Raw genomic sequence first — 15,572 nt, forward strand, 5'->3', positions numbered from 1 at the left:
TGTGTGTCTGTGTGTGTCTGTGTGTGTCTGTGTGTGTCTGTGTGTCTGTGTCTGTCTGTGTGTCTGTCTGGGTGCCATGCCAGGCTCTGCAGGCGCTGTGCCCGTTCTGTTGCCCCCACAGCCGGGGCTTGGCAGGCGGGAGGTGCCCGGGGAGGGCTGGGCAGGGCCGGGTCCGTTCAGTGGTGACTGATTCGTGACCAAACAGCTGATTCCCAATGGGAGCTGCATTCTGTGTGCACTGGAGTTAACCTGAGTCATGTACCCTTCCAGGGTGTCTATGAAGTGCTTTGCGACCAGAGCTTTTTCCCCCCACCCCTGGGCTAATTATTAGGGGGATTTTTGCATTTAATTTATAAATGAGTTCAACTTTGCCTCAGATATTATTTTTCAACCTAATTGAAATGTAGTATGTGTGTGTCTTCTAATTGCTTTGAAGACCCTAATAAGAAGCTCCTTAAAGTCTAAAGGCTAAAAGCTGGAGGGTTTTAATAAATTTAACATTAGCTTAACATTTCCACAGGGATTGGAAAATATCTACTCATAAGGATATTTGCTTGAGCTAAGCAATGCAATTTGCTCCTCTGCATTATGTGTATGTGATATGGGAACAGTCCGATTTTTAAAATGGTCTAAGAACTTTTTTTCAATGAAAGTTGCTTTTATTTTTAAATCTCCCAGGTCTGTAAAAATTGCTGTGCTGAAGCAGGTGTGGGTCAGCTCCGGGGTTCCAGGGGCAGGAGGGCGAGTTTCAGCCTCTCCTCTGCTCCCTCCTGGCCTCTCTCTCATCCCTCAAGTCCATCCCGTCGCTGCTTCTCTGCCCATGACCTGCAGCTGGTGCAGGAGCTGGAGAGAAGCTGAGGCTGGGCTCGGTGCCAGTGAGGGGCCATCAGGGCTCTGCTCAGGGCAGTGGGAGTGGTGGGAGTGGTGGGAGCAGCTCGGCCGTCCCTGTGAGCTCTCTCTCCCCTCCCAAGCATGGGGTCCATTTCAGCTCCTGGGCTCTGCCCTGTCTTGCTGACCCAGGGCTTCCTGACCAAAACTGTGATGCACCAGTGGCTTCCTGGCCACCGTTTGGGCTGGAACACCCAAGAGGGCCAAGTCCTGGCCTCCTGTGGGGGATCCCATCTGCCAGCTGCCCACCTGGCACGTGGACATGTTCTCTCTGGGCACGTTGTTCTCTCCAGCCTTCAGCCCATAACTTGTAGAGATGGCAGCCCCACTGGACAGCAGGTCACTGCCCAGATTTGGGAGACCCTTATCCCAATTCCTTTTCTGTGGCCCAGGTAAGGCACAGCCTCTCCATGGCTAAGCAGCCTCTGCTCCCCAGCTGTGAGGAAAGCGTCAATGCCCTTCAGATGTGTTTGCACCCAACAACAGCAGGACTTCAGAACTAACAATAATAGGAATTTACTTGAGTAATTAACACTATTTGCTTTAAATGAAGCTGTTGGCTTGCAGATGCAGTAGCTGAATTTGGTGAGCTGTGAAATAAAGTTCTCAAAGATCAGAAAAGCGAGGATTTGGGGCCAGAACAGCACTTTTGGGAAACAGCTTTCAGTATGGTTTAAAGCTCCTTGAAGTAACACCTGACTGCACGTGCGGTTTTCTTCCTGAGCCCCCTGCAGCACCCAGGGGCTCTGGGAGGGAAACTCCGGCTCCGGCAGGTTTTACTTTGAATTTATGGGAGAACAGTTCTGCCAGTTCTGCCGGGTGGGTTGGGTGGGTGCTCTTACAGTGAGCAAGGACCGTGACAGACCCAAGGGCGGAGTCCAGCCCCCAGACTGTGCAGGTGTGGTCCCCGCTCACCTCTGCACACTGTGAGGGGCTGGGTGATGGGGAGGGGCTTGGGGAGGGCCAGGCTGACAGGGTTTCTTTCCCCCGGTGGCCGTTCCCGAGTCACTTTGGGATGCTCAGCGCAGACTTGTTTGTCTGTTTGAAAGTGTTTGAAAGGCTGGGAAACCTACATTTCCCTGGAGCCCCGGATGGGATCCAGCTGGTCGGGGCGAGACCCCGGGGTCCGCAGAGAGGTACCGGGGGCGTCGTGCGGCCCTCGGGGCTGCCCCGGTGGGAACCTTGCGTAACGCTTTACATAAGCGGGCAGAGCCCCCCCGCACCTGGCCGGGGCCGGGCCCCCCCGGGCCCCCGGGGCGCCGGAGGGGGCGGGAGCGGAGCGCAGGAACAGGCGCAGCCGCCCCAGCCCCGGGACCGCTGCGGAGGAGCCGCCGCCGGCTCCGAGCGGGGTCTGCGGGCCCCCCCTGCCCGGCGGGACCCCCGGGATGGCCTCGGGCAAGGCGGCGGGGGAGCGGCGGTGGGAGCTGGTGCGCTGGTGAGTGCGGCGGGCTGGGGGAGCTTTCTCGGCAAGGGAGACCCGAGCTGGAGACCCGCAGGGGCTGAGCTTGCCAGGCGGGCTGGGCTTTAGCGTGGGGGATGCTTCCAGGCTGGGAGAGGAGGAGATCTCGGGCTGGGGGGATCCCGAGTAGGGTTGAGGGGACACGGGACCTCGCCATGGATCTGGGATCCTAAGGGGTGCTCCCAGGGGCGCCGCGTGGTCCCGGCTGGAGCGGGGGGTCCCGGCGGGGCGGCTGCTCCAGCCGGGGGGGACCCATGGGGTGCAGGGAGGGGGCGGGTCCCTGCTGGGAGGGGAGATAGCTGGCAGAGGTAGAGGAGTCTGATCTCGAAGACATTTTGCGTTTGGGAAAGGGTTCTGCCCGCTGAGGAAGAAGCGTGGGAGCGGCAGCGTGCCGAGGTCTCCTTATTCCGGGGGAGTCCCCGGGACTCGCGTGGCGTGCTGAGGCTCCTCCATCCCTGGCGTGCAGGGACGGGGCTTGGCACAGGGCACTGTCTGTGCCCGGAGCAGCCGGGACGGGCTGACATTGAGAACAAGCTTTGTCTGTGTTCTTTTATGTTGAATTGTGCAGTTTGTGACGTCCGCAGCTTGTGACTTTTGAGCAGGGCGCTGCGGCGATGCCAGGCCGGGGCTGGCTGGCTCCGTGGGGATGCTGATGGAAGCGCTGGGACGGGGCCCTGAGCGGGAGCAGAGCCCGAGCCAGGCGGGCGCTGGGTGCCTGCGCCCCAGCCGTGGGAGGGAACCCCTCTAACCGAGACAAGTCGGCAGGGTGGGAGCCAATGAAGCTTTTTCTCCCTCCCGTTCCCCTCCTCCTTGCAAGGACACTTTTTATCTTTCACACACTTGGACAAACTGTTATAGCAGCTGCACGGCCTGGCTCTCTGCATCCCCACTGCCTCACCCTCACTTCCCAAGGGACACCCTGGCTTCCCTGCCTCTGCTCTGAGCAGGGTTATCATATACCAGAGCTGCAGGGAGCATTGGCATTGCACCGTGCTTGCTTTTAACCAGAAAGCTGGCAGGTCACTCTGTGCTGGGGATGCTCAGGGAGCCTTTTGGGTTTCCTTCAGCTGCAGTGGGAAGTCATAGTTCCTGCACTCACTGCCCCCAGCTCCACAGGACCCCACAGTGCTGGGCTGAGTGGGCTCAGGCAGGTCGCAGAGCCCAGCAGCAGCAACTGGGGGGCACATGGCACTGTGGAACATCCCCTTGGCCCCATTCAGACAGTGAAGGCACATCCCTGCAATTAATGTTGAGAATGAACCTCCAGGTGCATCCATATGCAGAGAAAGGGACAGGAGCTCTCTCCAGCTCTGGCTGAGGTTCATGGATACTGCAGCTGTGTGTGCAAGTGTCTCCAATCAGTACTACAGGGGCTTTAAGTTATTAGTTACTTGCTGATGAAATTTCATGTTCAGAGGAGTGTGAGTGAAGTGCAGCTGACTGCTGGGACGGAAGCAGGCAGCAGGATTTTGTTCCAAAAGATGGAAACAACTGCAGTTACCAGAATTTTACTCACTTTACAGGGAACACATACTCTTCTATCAAATTCATAACCATCAATTCACTTGACTATTACCTGATAAGCCTCGACATCTGGCCTGGCATTTGAAGGGATGCTAGAAAGGCCTTAGCTTGGCCTTGGAGCCAGTGATAGCCTGGGGTTTGGGGGGTGGGTGGGGGCTGGGGGCAGGCTGTGCCCCAAGATGATGGTTCTGAGCAGGGGGTGCTGTACCTCTGTCCCCTGGGGCTTTACAGGGGAATGTCCTGTGCTCCTTTGGGAATGTTTGTTCTTTGCTTTCCTGCACATGGTGGTTACTGGGGCCCTGAGGGCCCTGAGTGGCTTGGGGGCTGGGCAGGGGTTGCAGCTGGCAGCAGCCCCACAGATACCCACAAAAGGTGCAGGGATCTGCTCTCAAGAGAGGCCCTGTCCCAGACACAGCCATGTGCCCATGGGTGCATGGGCTGGTGGGCACTGAGGGATGCAGACAGATGGGCTGTAAGGTGATTTTCTGCTGCCACTGAGGAACGTGGTGGTGTAGGATGTGCGGCTGCGAGTGGCACCGGCGAGCCAGCCGCTCCTGCATCCTGCTGCTCCCCCCCTCAATCCAGTGCTGATGAATATTTCAGTCTCTCTGGATGTTATTTTTAGGTACGTGCGAGAAGGCCGCTTTCGCATTGAGGAGAGGACACTGACAGCGTTCCAGTGGCTCTACTCTCCCCAGCAGCACCGCATTGTCAGCCGGGCAGACCTGGGCTCCCCCAGCAGGTAAGGGGGGCTGCTGGCTGAGGGCTGGGGGCTGTGGGGAGCACTGGCACATACCCTGCAGCTTGCTCTCTCACAAGCCCTTGAAGTTTTGACACAGGCCTCCTGAGCCCCAGCCTGTCTGGGAGCTGTGATACAGCTGATACATGAGCCCTGTGATACATTGACATCTCGGGCTTTGCTTTAAAATGAAGTTCCAGGCACAGCGGTTTCACCAGGAGCTGCAAACACCACATAAGAGCTGTTTAGTTTAAAACAATGGAAAGGTCAAATTATCACCTGTCTGCCCAAACTTTTCTTGTAATCTCCCTCATGCTTTTGGTTGAGGATCCACTTTATGCGTGCAGCTCTTGAGATTTACTTAAAAAACGGATGGGAGCCAGGGGCTGTGTTTCCTCCAGCCATCAGTGATAACTGGAAAATATCTGTTCTGATCCCCTGATTTTGTTTGGTGCTTAAACTCTCCCCTTGGGAGCCCCATCCCAGGCATGTTCTGTGGCTCTCCTGCTGATGCATATGTATCGCTGTCGGTTCCCATCCCGTGTTTGATGATAAAACACCATTAACATAAAAGCCTTGTGGGCCTCCAGACACACAGAGAGCACCACCTGTTCTCCAGCCTGCGAAGAGCTCTGGAACATGCTGAGTCCCCTAGTGGCTGTGACACTAAAAGCTCTTCCTTCTCCGCTTCAGCAGCAGTTTTGCTCCAAGAGCCCTTAAAGCCCTGAAGTACTTATCTGCCTGGAATTGCATGGGTGAGAACAACAGTGGGAGTGCAGAGGAATGAGGTGCCCAAAAGACTTGGATTTCCCAGGACAGGAAGGGCTGTGGGTTCTCTTCATGCAGGGCAGGCAGGGCGAGGACGGAGGGAGGTGACATTCACACCTGGAAGAGACTTGCAGGGCGTGAGGGAGGTGCCAGCTGTTCTCGGAAGGAGCCATGACACACACGCTTACTGCTGCCATCTGCTTCCCGCGATGGGAATTCCTCTCCTGCCGCTGGAGAGGCTTTCCAGAAACTGGAATGACTGTGCTGTTTATTGATTTTAACTAATTTTTGCAAATTGCTTTCAGAGGTTGTGTTAGCCTCACCCCTGATGTTCATGTTTCATTTGGCACGTGCAACTGAAATGCGTGTAACAATTTATAATTAATGTTAAATGCTGTTTGGGTTAATTTCACTAGATTCATTTGGTCTCTCTAGGGGGTTAATTTAATTGGATTGGTTTGATTTCCCAGAGGAAAAGTCACCCGGAATCTTCCCCCAGGCAGTTACCTGGAGCCGTCTGGAGTCTGTGGGACACCAGCGGCCGATTATGAGCAGTGTCTGTATCTCTCTCATCGGGATGAAATGTTTGTCTCCAAAGGCAGCCCAAATGTAAACTTCGGCTCGGCAAGAGCAGCCGCGGGCACTGCAGGGGCACAGGGATGCTGCGGGCCAGGCCGCCTGCTCCAGCTCCTGCTCGGAGGGATGGGAGTGAGGAGACAGGGACGGAGAGAGTGCCCTCCTGCCTTTAGGCCCCTTAGACGGGGCAGGGCAGGGCGGCAGGAGCCGGCTCTGCCTCGGCAGCCTGAGAGATCCCGGGGCCGCGACGGAGTGGGGGGAACGCGCCCGGTCCCGCACATCTCCGCCCGGTCCCGCACATCCCTGCTCAGCCCCGCATATCCCTGCCCAGCCCCGCACATCCCCGCCCGGCTCCGCACACCCCCGCGCATCCCTGCCCAGCTCCGCACATCCCCGCCCGGCTCCGCACACCCCCGCACATCCCTGCCCGGCCCCGCCCCGCTCCGCCCCGCGCTGGGCCGGCTCCACCACCTCGGCGGGATCCGCAGGCAGCGAGCGGCGGGCGCATCGCGGGGCTGCGGCTCCATCCTCGGCGGTACGTGCGTGCTCCTGGCTGGGGAGCCCCGCAGGGAAGCGGCTGAGCGCGGGGGGACCCAGCGGAGCCGCTTCACGGCTCTCGGCTCCTCCGTCTGCGTTCGGAGCCGCCGTGCCACGGCAGGGGCTTGGGGGCGGAAACCGGGGGCTGTACGGGGGCTTAGGGCCGGGGACGGTGGACCGGGGACGGTGGACCGGGACACTTGTGTGAGAGGACGGTAAAGTGGTTGCCAGCACGGCTCTTAAATACTGACCATTCGAGGAGGAGATTTCCAGCAGACCCTGCGGGGCTCTGCCTGCTGTCCCCGGGGGTCGGGGTGATGGGATCCGGTGGCGTGCGGGTAGCTTTGTCCTGCCTCCCCCGGGCACCTCCTTGCCCGGGGAGCCCCAGGTGTTTGCACAGCAAAGGGATGTCTGAGCCTCCCAGTCTGCTGCGGTGATCCTCCCCACTGCTGTCCCTGTGCGAGGCTGCAGCTCATCCCTGACAGGGAAGCGGAGCAATGTCTGCTCACCAGGCTGAGCATTTATCTTCATCCTGCTCATTCCCACAGGCAGAGAACCAGTGTGCCCGGCGTGGAGCTGCACAGAGCCTGTGAGGGCTGTGTGAGGTGTTGCTTGCATCCCTGGCGAACGCAGGGTGTGAGATGGATCCTGCCAGCTTCTGCCGTTTTCTGCACGCTCTAGGCTCTGCTGTTTTGTTTAAGACTTCTTGTTGCTTTAGTAGCAGAAGGGACATAATATCTGTCCACAAGGCACGATTTGCTGAGGGTTGGAATCACGCCGAAGAGTTTAAATTCAGATCCAACAGGCGGTGTGATTGCAGGCAGCAGGCTCGCGCTTGCACACACCACGTTTCACAGATACTGCATTCTCCCTCTACTGCCGGTTCCTCCCACTAGGGACTATAACCATAGCAGCAAAAATGCCTTTAATGCCTTTTTCTTTGCTTGTTTGTTTTATTATCCTTCCTTCCCTTCATCCCTAAGCATATCTGTATGGTAGCGGGGTCGTGAGGGCTGCTCAAAGAGGCCCTCTGCTGCTGCTGCTGCTGCTGCTGCTGCTGCTGCTGCTGCTGCTGCTGCCTGGACCTGGTCAGATGTTCTGGCGGCTGGAAGCTGCTGCTGCTGTGGAAACAGGAACAGGACTTCAGCAGCAACAGGAGAGACATTTTTTCCAGGAGCTAAAAACAGCTCACTCTCCACAGACAGTTTTGCAGTTTTGTGGGGGTAGATGAATCCCTGCTTGGAGTTAACATCTGCCTCCAAGCTGGATGCCAGAAAGACTGTTTATTCACTGTGATTTGATTTCAGCCTGGCTCTTGCAACACCCACCCAAAATGGTTGAAAAATACAGGTGATGCTGGCAAGAGGTAGCAGGATTTGGAAAAGCTCAAGTCCAAGCTCTATGTGCCTTGTTTGCAACATTCAGAGTGTCCACACACAGGTTTGGCCTCAAACTGAGCCATGGCTGCTGAGGTCTGACCTTGTGCCAGCACGGCTCAGCCTCGGGCAGCCACTGATTCCCCATCAGCTGCTGAGCCCGAGGTGCAGGGCAGGGGTGTCTGAGAAGAGCAGCCCATCAGGGGAAGGTGCCAGGACACATGCTGGGTCACTGAGCCTGGTGTCCTGCTGCTGCTGCGGGCATCACAGAATCATACAATCACAGAACGGTTCGGGTTGAAGGGACTGTAAAGGTCATCCAGTTCCAAACCCCCTCCTATGGACAGGGACACCTTCTACTAGGCTTCACTGTCTTGTGTAACATTTTCACAAACATTTTGAGTCTCAATTAGGGGGTTGGGGTTTTTTTTGGTTCCTTTATTTCCATTATTAGGAAACTGTTCCAGGGACTGATTGTATTGAAGATTAGAAAACTCCTAATTTCCAGCCAAAGCATGCTCAGGTTTCTCTCATTCCCATGCTTTCATCCCGCCCCCATGTTTTCCCAGCCCTGGTTTTCAGTTTAAGCTGTTCTTTTTCTGTCTCTCCACAATTTCTTCATTGGCTGCAGCCACCCCCCTGCTCCGTGTTTGTTATGTGAATTGGGCCAAATGCTCTCTGCTTCCTGGCACAGCTGCCAGTGCCAGCCTGCCACTGGGAACAGGTTTTGTGGGAGGTTTGTCCCGATGCATCCTCCCCTCCACCAGCCCCTGCACTGCCTGGGCACACGAGCAGTGAGCTCCTGCTCCTGCATGCATGGGGACTGGAGCGGTGTGGGATGTGCACTGGATATGCAGGTAGCCATGGTGACAGTGCCCAGGGACCTGGGGCTGGAGTGGCGGGGATGCCACCAGGCACAGAAGGGAGCAAGGCGGGGCTAGTGGCACTTGCCCTGTCTCTGGAGCATCCTGTGCAAGGCACTCACGTGGGCATTGTGTGGATACACAGAGCAACCTTCTTGCTGGATCCTGGGTAGGCTCTGCTGTTCCCATGAAGCATCCTCCCTCGGGCTCCACTGGCATGGGAAGGGGGTGGTTGGAAGAGGTGGAGGAAACAGGCACAGAAAATCTGTGTGCTTGATCAGGTTTTTTCTAGAGAGAGCCTTTTCATGCCTTTTCATGAGAGAGGAATTTCATGCCCTTGCTAGCAAGGCAGGACTCTAAAATGGGTGGACTTGAGTAAAGAAGCAACTTTATACATTAAATTCACAGTGGGCTCAGAGGAATTCAGTGAGCCTGGGAGCCCCGTGTGGTGTCTGCATCCAGGGCCGTGATGAGACATGATCTGTGTGCCCCTGCAGCAAAGAGCTGGTTCCTGTGATGGTGGGAGGGAACAGTGGGGCTTTGGGAGCACAGGCACCTGACCAGAGTGGGGGCCAGGTTGTCAGCCAGCACCTGTTGGTTTCCTGGGTTTTTCTCCTCTGTCCTGGCCACTTCCTGGGCTGCTGGGAGAGCTGGTGCTGCCCTACTTGGGTGTAAGTACCCCCTGTGCCAACTGCCTGAGAAGTGATGCTTTGCAGGTCACATGGTGGCTTCCTCCACGATCTGTTTTGTAGCCATTTCCACAGAAATGAGGAGTTATCAGATCACTTTAGACATGGGGATGAGTCCATGAGCCATCAATGGTTTCTTGAGAATGTGGAAGAGGAGCTGGAGCATGGTTTGCAGCTTGAGCTGTGCACGGCCTTGGGCTTGGGATGGTCTCTGGCTTTCCTGTCCTTTGTCTAAAGCTCTCCTCTTGGGTGACACACAGCCTCCCCTCCCCAGCCTGGTGGCCGAGGGAGCCCTCTCAGTCCTTCTGCTCTGAAGCTGTTGAGCAGTGAAGAGCCACCCCTGAGAGCAAGTTGGGCTTTGTCGGAAGCTGCACTTAAGACATCAAGTTTTTCTCTTCACTTCAGCAGCACCATAAAGGGGAGAAAATAGTGTTTAAAATATTCCATGAACTGAGTCAGAGGTAATTTGGACACTGTTTTTCTTTGCTCTGTAGGTCAAGCTGATGATGTGTACAGCATGTTCTTCCTGTCAGGACAAAAATCTAATATTTCTGTGTGCCCACAACCTTCTTTAAGATCATAATAGGAAGCTGAATGCCCTCAGAGTGCTGCAGGCAATATTAAAGCACTAATGATGCAATCAGTCTCTTACCCCAGTAAGAAAGGGAAGAATTATGCTGCCCTTGCTGGGCACAATCCTGCTCTGAGGTGTCACCAGCAGCATGGCACTGTTCCCAGTAGGCAGGGGCTGCTCAGCAGGCTGGGTCAGACCAATGGGATCCTGGCTCTGGCAGAGGCCCCTGGGAGATGTTAACTTAGACTGGTGCAGATGGTGATGAGGAGTTGTCCTCTCCCAGGGTTTTCTTCCCTAATTTTGGCTGCTTGGTTATGATTTGGCTGTGCCTGCTCTGAAAGGAGGAAGGTTTTTTTCCTTTTTGTTTTTGAGCCTGTGTGAAATACCTCAGGGGGAAGAGGGGAAGTGAGAAAATATCATTGCAGAGTCTATTTCTGGAGGCACGCCCCTGTGGGTGAGATGGTGCTGGGCAGGCGGTGGGCACCCGGCAGTGGGGGAGGCTGGTGGCCTCGGGGGTGCTGAGGTTGGGTCCTTGGTGTATTTTTAACCCTTGCCTGGTTCAAATGCAGTTTGTCACCTGGATCTGTTGCGGCTGATGGGGTTGCCATTTGTGTGGGGATGGGGAACAGGAAGAGCTCCACTTCCACCACTGCCAGCTGCAGTTATCTCCGGGTACTGGAGCAGGGTGAGGTGGGCTTGTGCAGGGGCTGCCCCACACCCTGCTGGACAGCAGGAAATGGAGATGTTTCCTTATGGCTCTGTGCTTTAGCATGACACGAGGAAGAGCTGTGGGAGTGATTATGATCTAGTGACTGAGGTGTCCTCCCAGCAAAGGGGAGTCAGGTCCTGCCTTGTCCCTGTCACCCTTCCTGCTCCTGTGTCACCTCCGGCAGCTGCGAGTTCTTGGGGCCAAAGCAGCAGAACAAGATGCAGTAAATGGTGCTGCAAGGGGAAAGGTCTAAACTGGCCATTTCCCTGGGACTCTCCAGGTTGCTCCTGGTGTGGTTCCAGTTAAGGTCAGTGCTTCCCACAGCCACTATCGCCCCTGTCCCACAGCTCTGCACGCAGGGCTGTGCTTGGAGCAGCCGCACTGGGTCTCATTCCAACGTCTGGCAGGGCCTGGCTATACCCAGAGCTTTTATTTTCAGTTAATTGTGAGCAGCTTGGTAGAGCTTGGCAGAAATCAACTGGGAGGAGTGTAAGGAAGACATGACCTGGGGGAAGATGAAGTGAGATGATAACGTCACACTGCTGTTGATGCAGAGCTTTGACACAGATCATGCAGGCTGGAACAAATGTGCTCCGAGAAAATGACTGCTCCAGATATTTTGTAGTACCTGAATTATGGCTTCAAAGCCTGCAGCATGGCTTTGTTTTTTTTTTTTTTTTTTTTTTTTTTTTTTTTTAAATAATGTCCTTAAGAGCTCTAAAATTCAAAGAATTTCCATAGTTTCATGCCTTTAAGGCTGTGGGCAGAAAAGTAGGAGTTGAAATAGCTGGATTTCAGTCCAAGTTTTTTCTATGGAGTTGAGTGATTTCTGTCTCCAGCTCCCTATACCCTCTCTCTGCCCACTCCTTTCTTTCACACATCAGACAGAATTCAAATGTCTCTCAATTTAAAGCTTTTGGGTGCTTGGATGAGAATGCTGGGCTAGAGCTGCCTCTGACCCAGGAGCCAGCACTGTGTGGAGTGCCAGAGCAAGGGGATGCTGTGAGTCTGCACCAGGAGCTGGCGTGGATCACTGGGCTAGGAGGTGAGTGGTGGGGCTGGACCTTGCAGTCGGAGGCTCTTTCTAGGCTTTGAGCTGCAGCAGCTCTGGGACTCCTGGATCCCGTGGGCATGGCAGAGGATGTGTGGCAGAGGATGTGTGGCTGAGCAGCTCGTCCCATGCTGGCTGCAGCGCACGGCTCCTCTCTGGGGTTGTGCTGTGGCCCCAGCACAGCCCAGCTCCCCCTGCCTCTCCACGGCCGAGGTGGCTCGGCTTTCCCATCCTTCCTCCTCACCTGATCCCCTGGCGTAGCCCAGCTCTGAGTGAGTGCAGGTGGGCGCTGGTGTTTGGTTTGGGGAGGTGGAAGGTGTGAGGACACCCGGGCACCAGGTACAGCCTCTGGGCACCACGCCCCACCCTGCAACCGGGCTCATCTCCCTATGGCTCTACTGTGCCCTACAGTGCCCAAAGCATGATGCAGGGAACAGTATCTGTTTTCTTGGGATTTGTGATGGATGGGAGGTCATACCCAGCTAGATGTCAGCATTTCCATTTCCATGGGATTTCTGAAGCCTGGCTGTTAAAGGACAGGGGGGTTTTGGTGGTGGTCAGGCTGCAGATGCGATTTCAGCCTTATAGAGCTGGGGAACCAGAGGAAGGAAAATCTGTGTGCCACAGGCAGCTGCTTGGGAGCTGGTGGGAGATGCCTTGCTGGGCTCTGGGATGGTGGCTTCTGTTTGCCATGAGAGATGAAGTGATGGGTTTTTTGCTTATTGAGGTTTGATGCCTTTAGTGGGATGCTCCCTGAGGGGCAGTGGAGGGGTGGGTGGAGGTTCCCCTACCAGGGAGCCAGCCTGGTGCTATGACTGCAGCGCTACCATTTCGGGGACAGAGAGGGAGAGGCAGACCACCACGCTGCCACCGGTGCCCCTCTGGATCGGGCCTTAGTGGCCGGCACAGTCTCAGGGCACTATGTTTGTGGGCGACACGGTGTCCGTGGCTCAGCCGCGCTGCCCATGCGGCATTGCTGGTGGTCCTGCCATTAGGAGAAATACGATATTTGCAGCGTGAGGTTGCGAAAAGCCTGTGGCCGCTAAAAGAAAAGGAAATGACTTTTTTTGTGGTTGTGTGTGCGCGTGTGCATGCGCTGCCGCGCTGGGGGCGGCTGGACGAGACGTGCTGGGGTCCCCCCGCCCCAGCACCGGCAGAAAGCGCCGATCTGGCCGCCCCTGTCCCATCCCCGCCGCCCCTGTCCCATCCCCGCTGCCTCCGGCAGCACCGAGCCACCAACATGTTCCAGAGGAAGCGCAGCGTCTCCTTCGGCGGCTACGGCTGGTGGGTGCCTTCCCCTTCCATCTCTCTCTCGCTACCGGGAGCCATGTGAGGAGCTTTCCTTGCCTGCTTTCGGAGCAGGAATCAGCGGCGAGGTGCAGAGCCCTTCCCCGCGGCCGGGCGAGGGACCTTCTTGCCCTATGCCAGCAGGAAGCCTGGCACAGCTTCAGCCCAGTAAAACCTCGTGAGCTTTGCGGGTGATGGCAGTGAGGGTACCTCCCCGAGGGCTCGGTGGGCTCCGGTGGGCACGTACCTGCTAGAGTGTCTGCCCCTGCACCCTCCTCTCGCTACTTTCCCTTCTGCCTGCTCCTCCTGCACTCAGACAGCGATGCTTACAGCCACCTTGGGCACCTTGGGGTGTGCAGCAAGCTCCCTCCCGCTCCAGGGCAGGCTCCCAGTACCTGTGGCACCTCCATGGGTCATCCGTTCCTTGCCTGTCCTCAGCAGAGCAGCACGGCTGCTGCCTGTGCCCCGAGTTCAGCCGGACTGTTTGCTCCTGTCTCTTCCCCCTAAGAGATGTTGATCTGTAGGGAAACAGCTTAAGAAAACGACACCGTTCTCCCTCTGACCTCTCTTTAGGTCTCCTCTCTGAGGTGTTTTATGTCTGTTCCAAGTTTGTTGGTTGTGATGGTGTTCGGTGCTTTGGGCAAAAGGCTGCTCTGCCCCGTGCCCGCTCCGCAGCGGCTGCAGGGGCTGGGACTGGACAACGGCAGCCCCGGGCTTTGAGAATGAGGTGTCGTGGACTTGGGAGCTGCCTGAGACCGGCTGGGGGAAATGCTGAGTAACTGGGCCGTGGGAGGGCAGCTGGCGCGCCGAGGCTTTCGGCAGGGTCCCCCGGGATGGAGTGCACGCCTCCCTGAAGCCAAGAGAGCTGCCTTGGCCGGATTGTGTTTTCTTTACATACAAACGGAAAGGGTGCACTTGGATAGATTTCTGTTCAAATAAGTTTTGTGATACGTGGGCTCATTTTGTGGTGGCCAAACCGCAGCTCTTGGACAGCTCTGCCCCGCGGTCGCTGTTGTGAGCAGTGGCTCTGGGGCGCTGACGGCCCGGGGGGCACCCAGGAGCTTCCCTGTGCGGTGGAGCAGAGCCGTGACCCTCCTTGGCACAGCATTCGGGGCCGGCTGAGCTCTGCTCTGCTCCTTTCCTGCTGCGCTTCGGCGGTTGCAGGGGAAAGAAAAGCCGGAGAGTCGCTCGGAAAACGGGGTGTGCCAGCGGGTGGGGGCTGCGCTGGCTCTTGGGGCTGCGCTGGCTCTTGGGGGCTGCGCTGGCTCTTGGGGGCTGCGCTGGCTCTTGGGGGCTGCGCTGGCTCTTGGGGGCTGCGCTGGCTCTTGGGGGCTGCGCCACCGTTGCAGTTGGGGCTGGGGGAACAGGACATGGCCTTTTCTTTAGATACCACGCCAGGGTCTGCATGTGAGAGCTGCGGGGGGAGCTCCCAAGGGGCTCGGTGCGCTTCTCCCCGGGTCCCTGGGGAAGACGCTGCCTGGAAAGCTCTGTGAGCTGCCGGGAGAGCCCTTCCCTGGGTGTTCACTGGAAAAGAAGGGGATCTGCCACAGCCCCGCACCTGCACCTGCATCTTCTCACGGTCCCGGCCGACCCACCCTTCCTGTGGGGCTGCGTGTGAGGTGCCTGGGCACACCCAGCCGCCTCCTGCTGTGGCTGCACTCGCTATTTCCAGCCTCTGCTGGGCTGGAAATTGCTGGTTTTTTTTCTCTCACCAGCTGCATCTGCTGCCAGCGAGGTCCCGGAGCAGTGCGTCCGTCTTGGGGGGTAATTGCGGTGCCCCCAATGTAGCTGTAGGGATGCACAGGGTGTGCAAAGCCATCGTGAGTGCTGTCCCCGGAGCCGGTGCTGCCCAGGGCCGGGGAGCCCCAGGGCTGTGGGGTGTGGGGAGTTTCACTTTGCGGCCTTTGGAGCAGGGCAGGGCAGACAAACGGCTCTCACAGTAACACTGCAACTGCGGTTTCCCAAACATGGCAGTTTATTTCCGGTGTGGTTTTGTTGTTGTTGTTTCTTTTTCTCCACTTCTCACTCTAAGAGGCCAAATAACAACAACTGTTATTTCTTCCCGTGGTTCCGGATGGAGCCACTCGTGCAGCTCCCACTCTGGGACAGGTCCCATGGGAGCTGCCCCAGCCACCCACTGTCCCTGAACTGTTTCGCTGCTGAGCTTGGAAGCCACTCTGCTCCCCAGCGTGCTCTGAAGTTCAGCATGATTTAATGATCAACAAGGTCTGGGCAGGCTTGTAAGGTATTAAGTCACAATAGCAGGTGCCCTAGATCTATTTTTAGGAGCAGCAGTGTGCTGGTTCTCCAGAGCAGAGCACAGAAACTGATGTTTGGGGAAATGCCTGGAACAGAGCTCCTGTGGCCATGGGGTTTTATGAGGGTGAGGTTGCTGCAAGAGAGGGACCCTGGGAAAGGTAATGGTACCTGTGCCTTGGTACCTGCCAGGCTCAGCCTGGTGTGGAGTGCCGGGGACCCGGCCCCTGTGCAGCCCCTCCTGGCTGTGGAGCCCAGCCTGGGGGTGGAGAAGGT

The 15,572-nt window shown here is 56.9% G+C and overlaps 1 protein-coding gene across 8 annotated transcripts in view; it reads left to right on the forward strand.

Moving 5' to 3' along the window:
• The first annotated feature begins 2,218 nt into the window (after positions 1-2,218).
• The window catches only part of RAP1GAP2 (RAP1 GTPase activating protein 2), a 55,303-nt gene continuing 41,949 nt past the window's right edge, over positions 2,219-15,572 (forward strand). For 4 of the 8 annotated variants that reach the window (XM_015646754.2, XM_015646755.2, XM_015646757.2 and 1 more), the window contains exon 1: positions 12,796-13,037. In XM_015646754.2, coding sequence (XP_015502240.1) covers positions 12,811-13,037 — 227 coding nt within the window. In that variant the 5' untranslated portion in view covers positions 12,796-12,810. Of the gene's footprint in view, positions 2,324-4,496; positions 4,614-6,414; positions 6,490-11,628; positions 11,748-12,795; positions 13,038-15,445; positions 15,571-15,572 lie in introns of those variants that run through there. The other 4 variants (XM_015646758.3, XM_015646762.2, XM_015646763.3 and 1 more) reach the window with 4 other exon arrangements.

Source organism: Parus major, chromosome 19 (genome assembly GCF_001522545.3).
Source record: "Parus major isolate Abel chromosome 19, Parus_major1.1, whole genome shotgun sequence".
In the NCBI taxonomy this organism is placed as follows: Eukaryota; Metazoa; Chordata; class Aves; order Passeriformes; family Paridae; genus Parus; species Parus major.